The sequence below is a fragment of the Colletes latitarsis genome, chromosome 1, assembly GCF_051014445.1.
Source record: "Colletes latitarsis isolate SP2378_abdomen chromosome 1, iyColLati1, whole genome shotgun sequence".
NCBI lineage: Eukaryota > Metazoa > Arthropoda > Insecta > Hymenoptera > Colletidae > Colletes > Colletes latitarsis.
The window spans coordinates 50311410-50327129 of record NC_135134.1 but is presented as its reverse complement, the minus strand read 5'-3'; the positions used below and the strand labels follow the sequence as shown (position 1 = coordinate 50327129).

Genomic DNA, 15720 nt, shown 5'->3' with positions numbered 1-15720 from the left:
TATCTCCGTTGCTTTTAACGACGAGACGAGACGTCCAAAGACGAAGGCCATACTTTACGATCCCATATAACGAACCGATACGAACAATTAAAACATTTTCACCTTTTCCGGTAATTACGGAATACATTACGGAATAAAGCACGAGGATTTATTTGTTGACTCTAGCTGGTAATTCTCACGCGGGTCAATCGCTTCGTATAATACGCGGCAGTTTGCAAACACTCGAAAATAGATACACGAGGTACGAAAATACACGCGAATTATGCGTACAGTTATTTATAAATCCAGTTCCGCGCTGGAATGCTCACGGACTGCCGTGCAGCGCGTAAATAAAAACCGATCGGTGATATTGACCGTTTGATATGCTAATAAGTCGCGATCGTGATTCCGCGTGATACCACTTTCCGGAAAATTATGCAAATACGAACGCCATTTCGTTACAGCAAATTTTACACAGTTAACAATATAAAGAGTTTTCGAAGGGGAACTATCTATGAATTATTTATAATAATATCGTGAGGTTGTGGAACAAAATAGATTCTTACCCTCTGCCACACGAAGACGTTGTGGACCATGGCGCATCCACAAAATACGATGCCAAGCCCAATGAAAACCGACGTGACGATAGCCGGTGTCGAATGAAACTGGATGAACGTGTATAATATCATGCCTGAAAATATTTCCAGACACGTCATAATACATACTTAATGCAAAAATGAGAAATTAAATTAACCGAAAATAAATACATTTCTACGTTTAGTACTGTAGTTCACCGTATAGTAGTAAATATGGTTTCTGTCGATCGAACGTTTCAACGCTAAATTTAAAACGCGATTCTAGGAACATTCGATGTATAGTATCGGACAATCGAGGACACTTACATAACTTTACAAGCCTTACTCTTCTTTCTTAAATAATTTGAATTAATTTTTAATAAGAACGATCCATAGTTAAGAGACACGTTTCTTACCAGTTAAAAAGACAGGAATGCTAATGAAAAAGCCTCCGACAGCGCATATGCGGCTGATGGACGATTTTTGCAGGTACTTGTTACTCCTGAAACAAAGAAAAATCAACGGAAAAGTGAATTTCGCAGTTCCACGATAATTGAACGAGTTATTTATAAAGGAACAAGTTCCAGTCGGCCAGTCCGTCGCATCTCAAATATTATCATTAACAGAACGTGGAATTCCAAGCGTGAGGTTGGTCTCGACGACGATTTTTTGGTAAACACAAATTCGTACCTTCTTGAAGACCACCAGAATCCAGAATCGTATAGCAAAGTTCAATATGGTACTTGTAGATTAAAATTAAAATTGGGTCCTTGACGATACTGTAATAGAAATAATAATTCCAAGGGAGGGGATAGAGGATCTATTCCGTGGATCTTAGAAGTAGACGTAAATTTATTATTGCTAACAAAATGAACACCATACGGTCGGCTATTGCGTTTGGCCAACCGCAAGTGGACTAATTTAAGCCGTGACCACAAATGCTTTCGCCGCAATTGGTACTTTTCCCCGCGCAACCATCGTAGCCACTTAACCCTGGAGTTAATTTTATTTTCGTGGAATTTGACTATAGCAAGGTCGAGGAAAGAATTAACTCGTTCGACGTGGGCTCATCCACGAAACGCAACTTCCATCGTCATGTACGAACAAAAATACGCGCGATAGGTTCGTTCCCATCACTACTTTCACCGATTACTGTCCGAGTCCGAGGATTCGAGTCATCGGGCAAGGAAACCAGTGGAGTTTCGACTCCCAAGTTGATTCTTTCGTCAGCCTGACTGTAGTATCGCGTTTCCCCTATCATCAGATTTCTCGACAGCGGATCGTCCGTGGAAGTCTGGTCGGACGTCCCGAGCAAATTTATGGTCGCGATGGAAACACGACTCGATGAATGTTTCTCAGCCGCGACTAATCTCTGCTCTAAGAACACTGCTGCCAGAGAACCGTTTCTTGGAATAATCTTCCTCGATTAGTCGTAAATATCTCTACGACGCCCTTAAGTACCCGTATGAGGGCGATTCTCCCTTCTTATATCGTGACACGCTCCGGGTGAGACAACAACGAATCGTTCCCAACGCTTCAATTGGACCTAATTAAGTCCCTGTTCGCGAACGTTCGGTTCGACGTTCTTGGTAACGCGTAAAAATTTCATTCGATCGTTCAAATAATAACGATCAGAAACTGTACTTTACGAACAGATAAATTGTTATGCTATTATTCGAATCAAATTTTGCCCGTCTCCGGATCGGAGCTCATCGGTAAAATATAGCACGTTTAAATGGAATCAGTGAAAGTGTTTCCGATGCGAAACAGCTTGTCGAGTGTGTCTACGAGAACGACTGGCTCGAATCCGTTAAGTACAACGATGAAAGTTAATGAGGATCGCTCGGTAAAGATTAGAAGTCAGAAGTCACATCCAACTTACGCCAAAGTTTCTCTTCGAAGGATCCTCGTCACGTTTCGTTTACGTAAATTCATTTCGTTACGGAGATTAATAAAGGCGCGTTCCAGAAGCCCGATAAATCGTTTACGAAATTAGTCTTTCCAGGCGAGTAGCCGATTTCTTTGGAAGAGTCGTCGCCGGGTTCGAGTGTCTATCGAGTCGAGTCGCCGGTTCTCGAACAAAAACGGACGAATCCTCGGCTACGTGCTGATTTTAAACAAGCCTCATTCGAACGGGCACAATGAGAAATTCCCACGAAGCCGTTGCTACCACCGTTTTCGAGGTCGGCGACCTCTTTGGATACGTTTCAAGTGCACCGTACCAATGAAATCATCCTAGACTAATTCCTACGACTCGGCTTTCCGCGAGGCGGCCGCGTAAATTTAACCTTCCGCGTTTAGGTATTCCTGTCGCGGTTCCATTTTCCGCTTTCGATCGTCTTCCCGCGAAACTCCGTGATGCAAAACCGTCCCGTAAAACTGATGCAACGTCTCCGGAGGATGGGAACCGAGGAGAGTGACTCGTAAATACGCGGTGTCTCGTTAGTAACGAGCGGAGTAAATTTGCATTCGATATTTTTCTCCAAATCGAGTCACGCCAATTTTTCTCCCAACTCGATGGGGATCGTTTAAAAAAAATTCCCCGACAACCGTAGAGGAACGCGAACCAAGCAGCGTCGAGTGGCTAACGAATCGCGTGTTCGTTGACCATCGAGATCGAACCGGTGATTTTAACAGTATTAGACGGTTCTTTGACCCGCATTTCGCGTCCAACAAATGCTCTATTAATCTACACATTTATTACGAGCGAAGTTGCCTGGTTACAAGAACGTTCAAACGTGTACAGAGTGGTCGGCCATCCCTGGGAAAAATTTTAATGAGAGATTCTAGAGAAAATATCAATTTCTTGATTGAGGCTTCGTTAAACAGTTATTAAAAAATTAAATTACATAACATCAAATCACTCTGAAAAAATTATTTTTGGTTGCTGGGGTCAATTACAATCATTTTTGGTGAATAGACATACTTCCGAAATCCTACCCACTTTCTAGAAAAAAATTCGAGAAGGTGTGAAATTTTTCGACAAAATTCAAAAATTTCAAATCGTTCTGGAAAAATTATTTTCGGTTGCGGGGGTCAATTACAATCATTTTTGGTGAATAGACATACCCCCGAAATCCTGTGCATTTTCGAGAAAAAAATTCTTTACCGAAAATATACCGTGACTTTTTAACGAAGTCTCAATCAATAAATTAGTATCCTTGATTTTCGTATTATTTTGGCTTCTAGAATCTCCTTTAAAAATTTTTCCCAGGGATGGTTGAACACCCTGTATATGGATCTATTACTAAAATATATTTTATTTTTATTTTTATTCGTAATTGACCGGCAAAGTCTGCGAAATATCGTTAAAATCGGTGTGAAAAGAGGAGCTGGTCGTTTGAGATTCCTCGAGAAGATTATGATCGACCCAATATTAAAAATCCCGTCGACGCTGCTGAACGATTTGTCACCCCCAAAGTGTGATTAGGAGTAGCGGGCGTCCGGGGCCGCCGCCATTCAACCGGATCTCGTTGATCTTGCTCAAGCAGGAAGAGTCCCTTGCCCTTTGATTTGGTACGAGGTTTCATTCATGATCACAAGGCGGGTGCGCGCGACGACACAGACTCCGACAAAACCGTCTGAGCCTATTCAGCCCGCCGTCAAATAGTTTCGCTCGAGGAGATGAATGGAGATAAGGATCGACGGAGAAGCTCTGGACCGCGACAATGATATTTGGTAAATCCTCTCGCATCTTTCCCGCCTGAACCAGGAAGCCACCGGATTTTCGAGGCGCGCGAACGCGTGTTCCCCGCACGACGTAGCGTTTTTCCTTCTTTAATGATTAATGTGGGAACGCAGACTCTTGACTTAAGGGGTAGCCGGAGCCTCAGAATTTTAAACATCGACCCTTCTTCAGCCTCGCATTCCTAGGAAGTGAATAGAGCAGTGGTTCTTAGACTGGTGATCCACGGACGCCGAGGGCACCGTGGATGTTAAGAATAATACGAACGAAAACCTTTACATTGTCTTTTTTATAATGATCAAGGACTAGAAGTTATATAATTCTATTCTCTAGTTCCTAATCCTCGGAACAGCGAGTATTCAGGAAATCCAAATAGAACGGAAGGAAGGAACGAATCCGTGGAAACATTGACCCAACAGCGGCCAAGAACGAAAATACCCTTAAAGCTCATCTATATTCGCTGGATGCATCATTAATTGACCTCAACGACTGCATTCGCGGCCCAAAAGTCACTGACCGATGATCCTTTTGACGGATATGCGGAAAATCACGTGTTACAAGGGGTATGGTTGCCTTCGTTTCCGGAGAACCACGCTCAGCCAGCACGCGTATAACAATTTACCTCGGAGATAGACGAGTTCCAAGATTAATGCTTCCACGAGCTTCATTATTCTGATTCAGGGGCTGGGACTCGGTCTCGTGGAATCGCCAGAGAAAACACAAGGTCTACGAAACACGGTTACAAACGGTTTCGCGTAAGAAAAATGATCGAAGGTGGATTGTGGCAACGTTAAGACACGAGGCTGAATCCAACGTAGATTCCTTGCTCGATATCGCGGGGTTTTATTTGAACAAAGTATCGTCGTAGCGTGTACGCAGTCGTAGTTGGAGAAAATGCGGGCAGCCTCTTGCGAAATGGTTCGCTGCGCGAGCGACAAGCCCACGGAGCAACGCCCAAACGAAACCCAACGCGGAATCGCATGAAACGAGACGCCTAAGATCAACTATTTGCGTCTACGGAATGAAAGGAAAGACGTCTGACGCTCCAGGCTAGGCTGACTTTAGGCTAAAATAACCTAGGTAGATACTCGAGGGTCCCGGGGGCAATATTTTTATTGCCATTTGGTCGGGGTTCTTGGAACGATCGGTACGTAGTTTGCTTTTTATCGGACTTTTCTTCCCCAAGAAAATTGGACAGCCTCCAGATCCACGCTGTATATCGACGTTTCCGTAATCGAAAATGTCCTGTTTACGAAAAGGTAAAAAAGTTTACGCGACGAATTAGAATGGTTTCGTTCCTCGCGACGCAATCAGGACGTCGCGATCGGGATGCACTTCCGGCCAGAAGCCACGCGATACGATCGGTTCGATCGCGCCACGCCAATTTCCGCGTTGGAAGCGCATCGATTTCCGAAAGATTCGACGCGAACGGGGATGGAAAAAAGTTAGCGAACCGAACCGGAAGTCGATCGGGATAGAATCGATATCGCGGCAGCTGCCAGGGAACATTATCCAACTGTTACGCGGCGATTCCAAGAGCATTTTCTATTTCACACGGATAACACTTTAATAACGAAAGTTATTTGTTTCTTGTGCGAATTATCGGTTCGTTGCATGAATTATTTATTCTAGCTGCATTATGTAAATCGTACAAATTAATGCCATCGTATAACATTATCGTTCGAATGAATTATTACGAAATCGTATGCATAATCTGTTCCAACTGGTTTCTGCGAATCCTATAAATTATACGACGCGAAGTACCGCAAGTCGAAAGTAACTTGTTCGATATCGTTTATTATTTAGGAGTGACTCAGAAGTGAAACTGACTTATTTAATTGTACATAAATTACAAGCAGTAACTGGTTGTCGTTATCAGTTATGAACGAACGTTCGTTCGAAGAAACGTGAATCTTTATCGTATTTTTTTTTTTAAGGTCATCGATAGTTTACCGATCATCTTAGCACTTGGTATAACGCTATAGATATTTAACGGACATTTAAAATTAATGATTTGATACCGAAGTCGATTAGACTAATACGAAACGGTACTTTACGTGTTGAAAAGCTCGAAGAAAATGATAGGGAACGACGGAAACGTATCGTCGGGCGATAGGCTTCTAAATGATCGTCGCCAGACGACACACGACGGAACGAGAATAGCATCGCGGATCGGCATTTCCACGGTGTGGATCGTAAACGGTTACTGGATGATGGATCATACGGGTGGATCGTATGGACTACCGTGGATGATGGATCATACGCATGCAAGAGTGAAACTCCGCCGATGCCTTCCGACAGGTGCTGTAATCGTGTCGGGTTAAAAGAAACTAACAAAGTCCTGAACATTGCGTTCGCACGATGATCCGGAAATCGGCATTTCGTGACCAAAATTCAATCTTTGCAAATTCAATCAAGGCAAATGTATACTTCCTTATTTATATTGCAAAAGATTGACGAAACTATGGATAATTATTATAATAAAGACTATTTTTAAACGCGTGTAAGGTCCGTGAAATAATTTCTGATGAAAAAGATTAGGATATTAAATTAGCTAACTGCAAGAGAACTATAGGTAATTTTTTAATAAATGGGTATAGTTTTCTGTGGCTCCAAGGAAGAAGAGAGGTCGTGGAACCTAGGTACCCCAAGAATTTTCATTCGTTTCATCGTTTTACCCAGGTGGAGTAAGGAAAGAGGAGGTTTAATGACTCCGAAATTAAGGGTGGCCGTGGAACCTTCCTAAGGGACGACAAAACCGTTACAGAACGACCGACTCGCACCTGTTCCTCGGCTAGACCGGTGTAACCGAGGCATTGTGCGCTTTACGAGGCTTCGACACCGTGACCGTTTCCTGACGCTTCTACCGAACCAAGTACAAGGTAAGTCAATAACAATCCCCGTCAGAAGTAACTTCTCGTGCAGAGTGTTTTGCAGTGAGTGTAAACCTGTGGTAAAAGGTAAAACCTATTTTACCTTTCCTAGCAGCGTTGGACAGAAATTATCTAAAATTCGATCTACTTGCAAGTTACACAGCGTGTGTCGCCTAACTATCGTCCCTTTTCGAACGATATCGTAGACATCGGGAAATATCCAGCAGGGATAGAACGAGATCGAGAGGGAGAAAAGGACGAGCACGAAGAAGGATTGAGTCATTATTACAAGACGTTACAAAATTTACGCGTGCAGGGTTATCTGATCCCCGAATTTCACACTGTGCCAGTGATCGAAGGGACGGGGCACCGGGATATGGCGCGACGGGATCCGAATGATCCGTAACTCGGAGATTTTATCTGTCATTAAAAAGTCCATCGCGTCCCGGTCGCGTCATTCGTTTTTCATCGATGGCCCCGGGTTTAACGTTACACGCGTGTCTGGTTTCTGTTCTCGGGCGGTTTCGTGCGTCAGACCGCGGACCCAGCACACGCGTGGATCTCCTCGGACTTCATCCCTCTTTCTTCTCTCTTTCACTCTCCGTTTCTCGAGTGTACCACTTGGCATTCCACGCCTTCTCGAATCTGGCGTCTAGAAACCTTTTTTTTACTCTTTCTCGGGACAGGGGAAACGGAATAAATTTGCCGGCTCGCGACCGGGCTTTAACGCAGTCGGATCTACGGAACGCAAGCTTCCGACACGACGATCGGGGTAAATCTTTAAAAGCGTGTAACGACTAATTACTGCGCGACTACATCGAAACACGTTTCGTCCGACTCTCCGTGAGCCTACGATACCCATTGACCTATCTACGCACTTGCGTTTCCTAAAAATACTGACACGCATTTGCAATCCACCCTGTACATCGTATCCAGCTTTCACTCGTCTTCGAGTCGAGATTGTCCGGCCAAAGGTAACCGTCAGTCTGTGAAGTGGCATTGTTACGAGAAAAGAAGCGCCCTCGGGTGCGTAGACACGCTCTCCGAAAGCACCGACGACTTTAATGGCAGGTTCCAACAACCGCGCCGAGTCGTTGTCGCTCCAACGCTGTTTCGGCGTTCGTTGAATGGTTTTCCTACGAACGAGGGAAAAAGCGAGCCACGAAACTCGCAGAGAGCCGGAGAACGAAAGACAAGCGGCTCGGCTAAGTGCCAGGCTCATTACTTAAATGGTTCGTGATAAGGGATCTCTCTTTCCGTTCGCCGAACACAGTCTCCGAATCACGACGGCAAAATGGGTGAAATTTGTATTCGAAATACTAATAAAATTCTTAATCGATTCAACGGTTCGTTTTTTTACCATCTTTAAATTATGAAATTGAAAATTGCTTCCGCTTTCGCGCGATGAAAGAGTTCTCTATTCAGGGATCCAGCGGAATCTTGGAATTGTCTGGAAAGCCCGGAGCCAAGTCGACGAACGATAACAGTGAATCGTGACAGCGAACACGGGGCTGCAATTTTTAATCGTCCGCCATATCTCGTCCGGCCAGGTACGCGCGGAAGCATTTTGTAAGCAGTCGGTTGGATGTAGGTTCTGTGATAACACGGGTTAAAAATAGGTGTCGCGGGACGATCGATAGCCGCAGTTATCAGTCAAGTCGACCTATTGTTCGAAGAAAAAAGAAAAAAAAAGAAAATGGAAAACGACGGAATCGTTTCCACGACGGTTCCGTTTCATCGTTCACCTGGCGCGGATCCGAGAGAGATTTCCGCTAGGAAGACGATCCTTAGACAATTATTAAAATTTCTTTTTAATTCTAGAAATATATTTTTAACAAATGGCACGACAGGATGTAGCAACCACCTGGAAGGTGGACATCGATTTCGATTATCGGAGCAGGTGTTTCGAAGAAATCTCAAACGACAAAACAAATCGTATAAAATTCCACGTCGGTTGTCGACTTCCCATCGTTCCACCGAAATCTATGTATCTTCTTTTGGTTTGTCGCTCGATTCGACTCCTCTTGTTATGCAACCTGTTCCGACGATTCTTGGTGCAACGTTTGATCGTAGGGTTAGTAACAAAGTTGCCACCCATCCGGTTTCCGGTCCGGACAGGCCGGTTTTTCCCTTAACTCGTCGGTTGCTGATCAAATCTCGCAAAAATCCGGTCCCCGTTTAAAAAATGTGGTTTATAAATGGGAAAAATGGTAAGGAAACTGTGCAACTTATGCAACCGATCGTACGTTTCTATAAACAATTAAAAATGGTACAGCGTGTTCGCATGCTTGCGCAAAATTCGCACGCGCGTTTTGTCGTAAACGGACATTGTTCCCGAGCAGAGTCGCGTATTATACGAAGAAACTGCATTTTAATTAACAGTATTTCTAAGCAGAGAAGAGTTCCTCTGCTCCTAAATCTTATTCTATGCTAATTTTATTATCTCAAATCGCAGTGCCCGACACGACCGCGCTTCGAAGATCAAAAGCTAATTTCACTCGTCCAACCGTCGTTACTTTCCTTTTCTCTGTGTTATTTGCTCTGAAAACATCGTACGAGAATTTCTTGGTGGCGAATCTGACGCTAGCATTATGCAAATATTGCTGTAACTGCACACGTGATTCGGTTTACGAGCATTTCGAGCAATTTTACTACGACCAGACTCGACACTTTGTCGACCGTATCAGTCGTGTTTGAGCAATCGTATATTATTATCCAGGCCGATGTGTATAACAATTTAGGTCGAACTGTAAAACAGCTCTATTTGCAGAAACTTACCTTTTCACCTTGCTTTCGTAGGTTAAAGGTACCTAATATGATCTAGCAAAAGTTAAATTCATCTCAAAGTAAACACGAGTTACCGATTAAACAGATTCCAGACGTTTAAGACCATTTAAATCCACTTGCAGGAAATTCGAACGAGAGAGGTATGTACGTAGCATTACCTGGTGCAGCATAAAAGAGAAGATAAGTATGTTTTCAGATCTTTCACATCGTATCCTACTTAATGGTAACGTTATTTCTATTTCGCGATACGCATTCACGCCCATTTCGTTACCACGAGCGCGAAACAAGGTTCAAATTATACGCTATAACTCGTAAACCAAACATTTACCTTACATCAGATTTATGTTACCCGAAAAGGTATTAGACGAGGTATAATTGAGGCAGTTGTTCGTTAACGACGATCCCGACTCGTTGCAAGTTCTTTATTTCGTCTTTCGCGATTACGAGGCCGCGCTCGCGAAATCTAATATTAATTGTTCATAATTTTCACAGCTAAAATGCAAACGAAAACAACGACTCACGCTGGTATGTAGAGCAGAAGAATGGGTTCGTGCGTATTGCAACAGGAACTTAGATCGGATACTTATCTATCGAGATAAGATTCTAAACGTACCGAAGATAGTGTTCCCGCAACAACGCCTATCCATCTTCATTCCCGAAGACGGACTACTTTCTTGAAACATGTTCGACGCAGTCGAATACGTTTTCAGCGCCGCGGCCCGTGAAAGGAAATTAAATAAATTGAGCAATAAATTGGAATTTTCTTTCTACCGCTCAGCTCCAGCGATCGGTCTACGAAAACGTTCTCTTATTTCACGTTTTAAAATCTATTTAAAACTTCCAGCGGATGATACCCGGTTGGTACTGGTAGCAATAAACAGAGCAGGAAGCAATTATACGAATTTATTGGAATATCAAGCTATGCATTTCAATAAATTTATATAATTGTTTCCTGCTCTGTTCGTTGCTCTTATTGCCGAGCGTATTCTATTCTATTATTATCAGGCGAGGAAAATAGAGCATTTCGGTTCAAGGTGCGTCACGAAACGCGTATTGTGTTGCGCGTGTGGGCCTCGCGTCTGGTAAAAACGGGTCACACGTACGGGGGTTAAAGTGACTTCGATGCACGGCATACAGGACGTGCATTTTTGCGTTTCTTCTTCTCGCGGCGTGAGAAGAAACACTAGACAGCTACGTTCCGCTGATATATCGCGCCGGGATACGAGACACCCGGCGTTTCAGCGCGCGGATAGGGCACGCATGGATGACTGGGAACTCTCGTTCCGGGCGCAAGGATAATCTTGATCGAGGACGTCGGCAACGATGCGTGATTATATAAATTAATGATAATCGGTCTTCGAGCGTCGGGCCTATGAGCATCGTTTCCGTTTCTTTCCTGCCTAGGAAAACCTCCGCCTGCCGGCTTACGCGCTTTCCTCGATCTTCCGTCGCGGATAGTAACGACAAACTATACATACGCGCAATTATCTCCGAGAAAATTCAACGTGCAAACACTTTTTCACGAACGCGATGCGTTCTCCAAGATGGCGCCCCGACTGCAACGCGCGTACGACGTTGCGCGACAAAGAAACGAATCGAAACGAACGAATAAGCGGCACGCGGCCTTCCAATGCCAAAGGATCTCTCTCCGGAGGCAATAATGTCGGTTCCGCGAATCGTCGCGCGCGTTTAGCATCCGCGTCGCGATTTTGCGCGCTCGCGAGCTCCCCGGACGCGGCAAAAGCCAACGTAAATTATATCGCGAGTAAAAGAAAAAGCCCACCGGACAACCGGCGCACAGAATCCCAGACACGCACGGTTACGCGCTCGCACACACGCAACGAGTTCTCTCGCGTCTACCATTTCAACGAAGCGTGCACCGAGCGTGCATCCACCTGCACAGCGCGAGTGCATCCCCCCGGTAAGGTTGCCTCGATAAAAAAGTTAACGGCCCGCGTTTAAAGGATTTCGTAATGACGCGCCGCGGCCGAGAGGTCGCGAGGAACATTATCGCGCGACGGTCGTTTCGAGCCCGGCGTATATGCTCCTTCTTATTGCGGTTAATTAATTACGGATCTTAGTTGCCGGCGGTCCCATTTGAACTGAAAAATAATTGAACTGGATTCCAGCGTGTCAAAGTCGCGTCCGGGGACCGCGGGTTACCGGTCCCCCTCACACCCCACCGTCCCCCCGTTGGTCGATCGCTGTATACGACCACGCCATTTTGGTTCGTCGGTTCGAGCGTTCCTCGCGACGCCTGACGAATACCGATATGACATAATCAATAAGACGCTCGTTAACCCTTAATAGGTGCTCGTTGTTCCTTCCTCAAATCTCGACAGTCGAGAAAAGGATCTCATTTACCAAAATCAACATTAAGTAAAATAATTCAGTAGGGATTGTGAGTCTACTTAAAACATCAAAAACTAGCTGCTGAATATTAAATATTAAAGAAGAAGCTACTCACCAGTGTCCCTGATACGAAGTCTTGACGAGCTTGACGGTGAAGAGGAACTGTATGGCGCAGACCAGAAGGCAGCACAGATTTAGGGAGAGGGCGAGGGCGCACAGCGCCAACGTCACCTCGTACACTATCGTGTACTCCTCCGGGCTGATCAAGCTACTCGGCGTGACCGTTAACGGCGAGATCTTCAGGAGGAAGATCAAGGAGAGTAGCGCCAGCAGCAGGGACACCAGACACAACAGACCGAGGCTGGTGAGGGTCTCTTTGGCCCCGGCCTCGTAGTCTTTGTGGTTCCTGGACAGGGACGAGGACCAGGAAGCGTTCAAGGGGAACGCGGTGGAACCACCACCGCCGGCTAACTGTCCACCTGCAGTCGCAGCTTGAAGCACAGGTGCTGGGGAGGGTGTCGTTTGACTGGGTAACCTGGACAGCCTGGAGATGTCGAAACCTCCGTTCACCTTGGGCCTGTTGTCCTGGTGCAACGGCACCTGCGACACCGCCGTTTGTCCCAACGCGGTCGTCACGTTGTTGTTGTTGTTGTTGTTGTTGTTATTGTTGTTGTTCCCGCCAGCCACGGGACTGACGCTGTTCACCGAGTGCTTCGACGTGGACAGGGTAGAGAGGTTCAAGGCGTGGGAGTGGTTCAGTCGTTGCGAGAGATTGTTCACGCTCAACTGAGAGTGGTTCAGCGGGTGTCTGTGCGTCGAAGACGGCGTGGTCGCGGCTTGGTGGGTGTTCACCGGCCTCTGCTGCGACGGATGAACCACCGAGTCGTAGACGTCGACGCCCCGTCCGCCGTTCGGCGCGCGTACCGTCCCGCTTTGGCTGTAGTGCTGGTCCTGATGAAGGCTGGAGTGATGATGGTGATGATGGTGGCCGCCGTGCAACGAGCCCGAGCTCGCCTGATAGTCATTGTGGTGATGCCTGGAGCCCGCTGACGACGGTTGCCCCGTTAGGATGTGCTTCAGCATTACTCGACACGCTGGGTCGCCGAGAGGAAGACTGCGCCTCTTCCTGCACCTCTACATGGCGCCACGCGTCGCGGTGCCTCTCTTCAGGGACTTTCAAACACGGGACACCCTTTCCTAAGACGCGAATCGATGGGTTCTCGGGACGATTACGTTCCTGGGCTCAAGGAGTTGCTGCACACCAGCTCCACCATGGCGACGGCGTTCATCAGGCAGCCTACATAGCCGCCTTCGCGCTCAGACTTCGTGGAAGCATCTCGAGCGCGAGGGACGCGCGGGTTCATCGACAGAGAGCATCGTCGCCGGGGACATGATCGCACCAGGGGTCCAGAATTACTGTTCGTGGTTCCGCGAATATCACTCGAACGGGGAGCAAGAAGCGTCCGATCGTCCTAGTCCTGCGACCGGGCATTTGTCTCTCATCCTTTCGGCTCACTTCCTCGACATTCCAGCTGTCTTATTAACACGTCCGCGATTTCCGTCGCCCCTTCCCCCATCCACCGTTTCTTCCACCGGTCACAAAAACTCGTCGACGTTGTCCGACATCAGGTGGAACGCACAGGAAGCGACATCGGTACGCGGATAATTGCGTCCAGGGTTCGGTCGCTTCCTCAAACCGACGAACTGGATTCGCCTCTGTCTTTCAAAGTCGGTTTACGCCTTCGGCGAGCGAACGATGCTGCCGCGACGGGAAATACCGTCGTATCTACGAACACGGTCGAATCCAGTTTTTCCGCGTATCCTTTAACGGTCGTTTCCGCTCTGGGTTCCAGCGATTCGTCGACGCGCACGACCCCGGGGACCCTTTCGGGGAGGGACGGAGTCACTGGAGACACGAGTCTTGGCGGCGAAACGAAACCACGATTAAGGCATGTTTAAATTTGCGGGACGACCTTGCCGATGAGAATAGCGGTTCGTTAGGGCGGCTGCAACCTCGGTCTGCCTCTGTGTCGATTTCCAGCGAGCTCGTCAGCCGGCATGGCTTCCGAGATGGTCCCTCTGAAACAGTCCGAAGATAATAATTAATGAACCGTCCGACCGTAAAAAGAAGGATAGATACCAGCCACAATCTACCCCTTACCCCTACCGTGACCCATTTCCATATCTCGCGTAGGGTCCCTTTCGAGCTTTTATCTCGTTCGAGCCGAACACGGGAAGTTCTGGAAATACTTTCGAGTTTCCGTGCGTCCGTAGGAATTTTCGTTCCCTACGGGGGAGTATCCTATTGGAGTTTTTACGCGCTACCGTACAAATTTAAGTCGCATTAAAATTATATTACGTACGTCGATAGATTCCCACCGAGCGTTTCGGGAGACGATAAAAAGTTACGAGCGCCGCGTAAGTCAATAAACAACCAGCAAATTACAAGGTGGGTTCTCATGGCGCGGTTGCATAAAGTTACGCGTCCAAATTACAGCATCGCGAGGCGCACGGGGAGGGGGACACGGTGGCAGGTTACTTCCTCGAGTAGTCGAGCGGTATATTTTCCGGTCGTTAACTTCCCCATAATGGGATATTAAAGAGCCGGGACGTTTATATCTGCCGCGACGACTCTGCAATTTTTCAACCGTTTATTATCAAATTACCGGTACGCGTATCATTTCCACGACGAAAATGTAACGACGGAGTCGTGCCCCCAGTCGTGCATTACGCTCGCAAGTAGCGCGATATGGGGCATGGAGTCTATCGTATATTGCTTTTTTTTTTATTAATTGTTATTCACGAATATTCCGTCTTGCCTCTCTTTCGCCTTCTCGTTCGACGAAACGTGCAGATCACGCGAGAACTTCGCATTCCGCGAATCATCACGCGAAAAGTCGTCGATTCGATCTTGTGTGCCATGCACCGTAGGGGTAGCGATTAAATCGGCAGGATATACTTTATTGGCTATTCCGTTATTACAGGCCGTGTGTCTGCGGGCGAATAGTCATTATGGATCGATGAACTCGATTGTAACGCGACGCGCCTTTGGATCGTACGGAGAAAACACGCTTCTGTGCTGCGTTCACAATAGAACCTGCTGTCGTCCTTCGAGCGATCCACGCGGATCGAGGGACGGCTTCGATCTTCGAGACGCTGAAACGCTCGGCGAATCGACGCGAATCGCGGAAAACGCGAGAGAATCCAACGTTTTCCACGTCCGTGTTTTCATCGTAATATAGGTCACACTGCATTGGACGATATTGATCACGCGATGCGTGCGTTTTCCATGCCTAGAAAACTATCGTTCGATCAATATTTATTACCTGTTTTAGAAATTTTAGAGCTCCTGGTAACAAATTTAAGTAATTGAATTTTTAAAATTCAAAGAAAATACGTTCTTGGAAGATGAAAACAGGACTGATCTATCCTCCAATTTTCCACCAACGGTTCGATTATTCTATTCTCG

General features: G+C 46.4%; 1 protein-coding gene across 2 annotated transcripts in view; it reads right to left on the bottom strand.

Moving 5' to 3' along the window:
• The window catches only part of LOC143340409 (uncharacterized), a 41031-nt gene that overhangs the window by 5862 nt on the left and 19449 nt on the right, over nt 1-15720 (bottom strand). For both annotated transcript variants that reach the window (XM_076762357.1, XM_076762447.1), the window contains exons 2-4: nt 12367-14330; nt 971-1056; nt 546-670 (exon numbers count right to left, since the gene is read on the bottom strand). In XM_076762357.1, coding sequence (XP_076618472.1) covers nt 546-670; nt 971-1056; nt 12367-13334 — 1179 coding nt within the window. In that variant the 5' untranslated portion in view covers nt 13335-14330. The remainder of the gene's footprint in view (nt 1-545; nt 671-970; nt 1057-12366; nt 14331-15720) is intronic.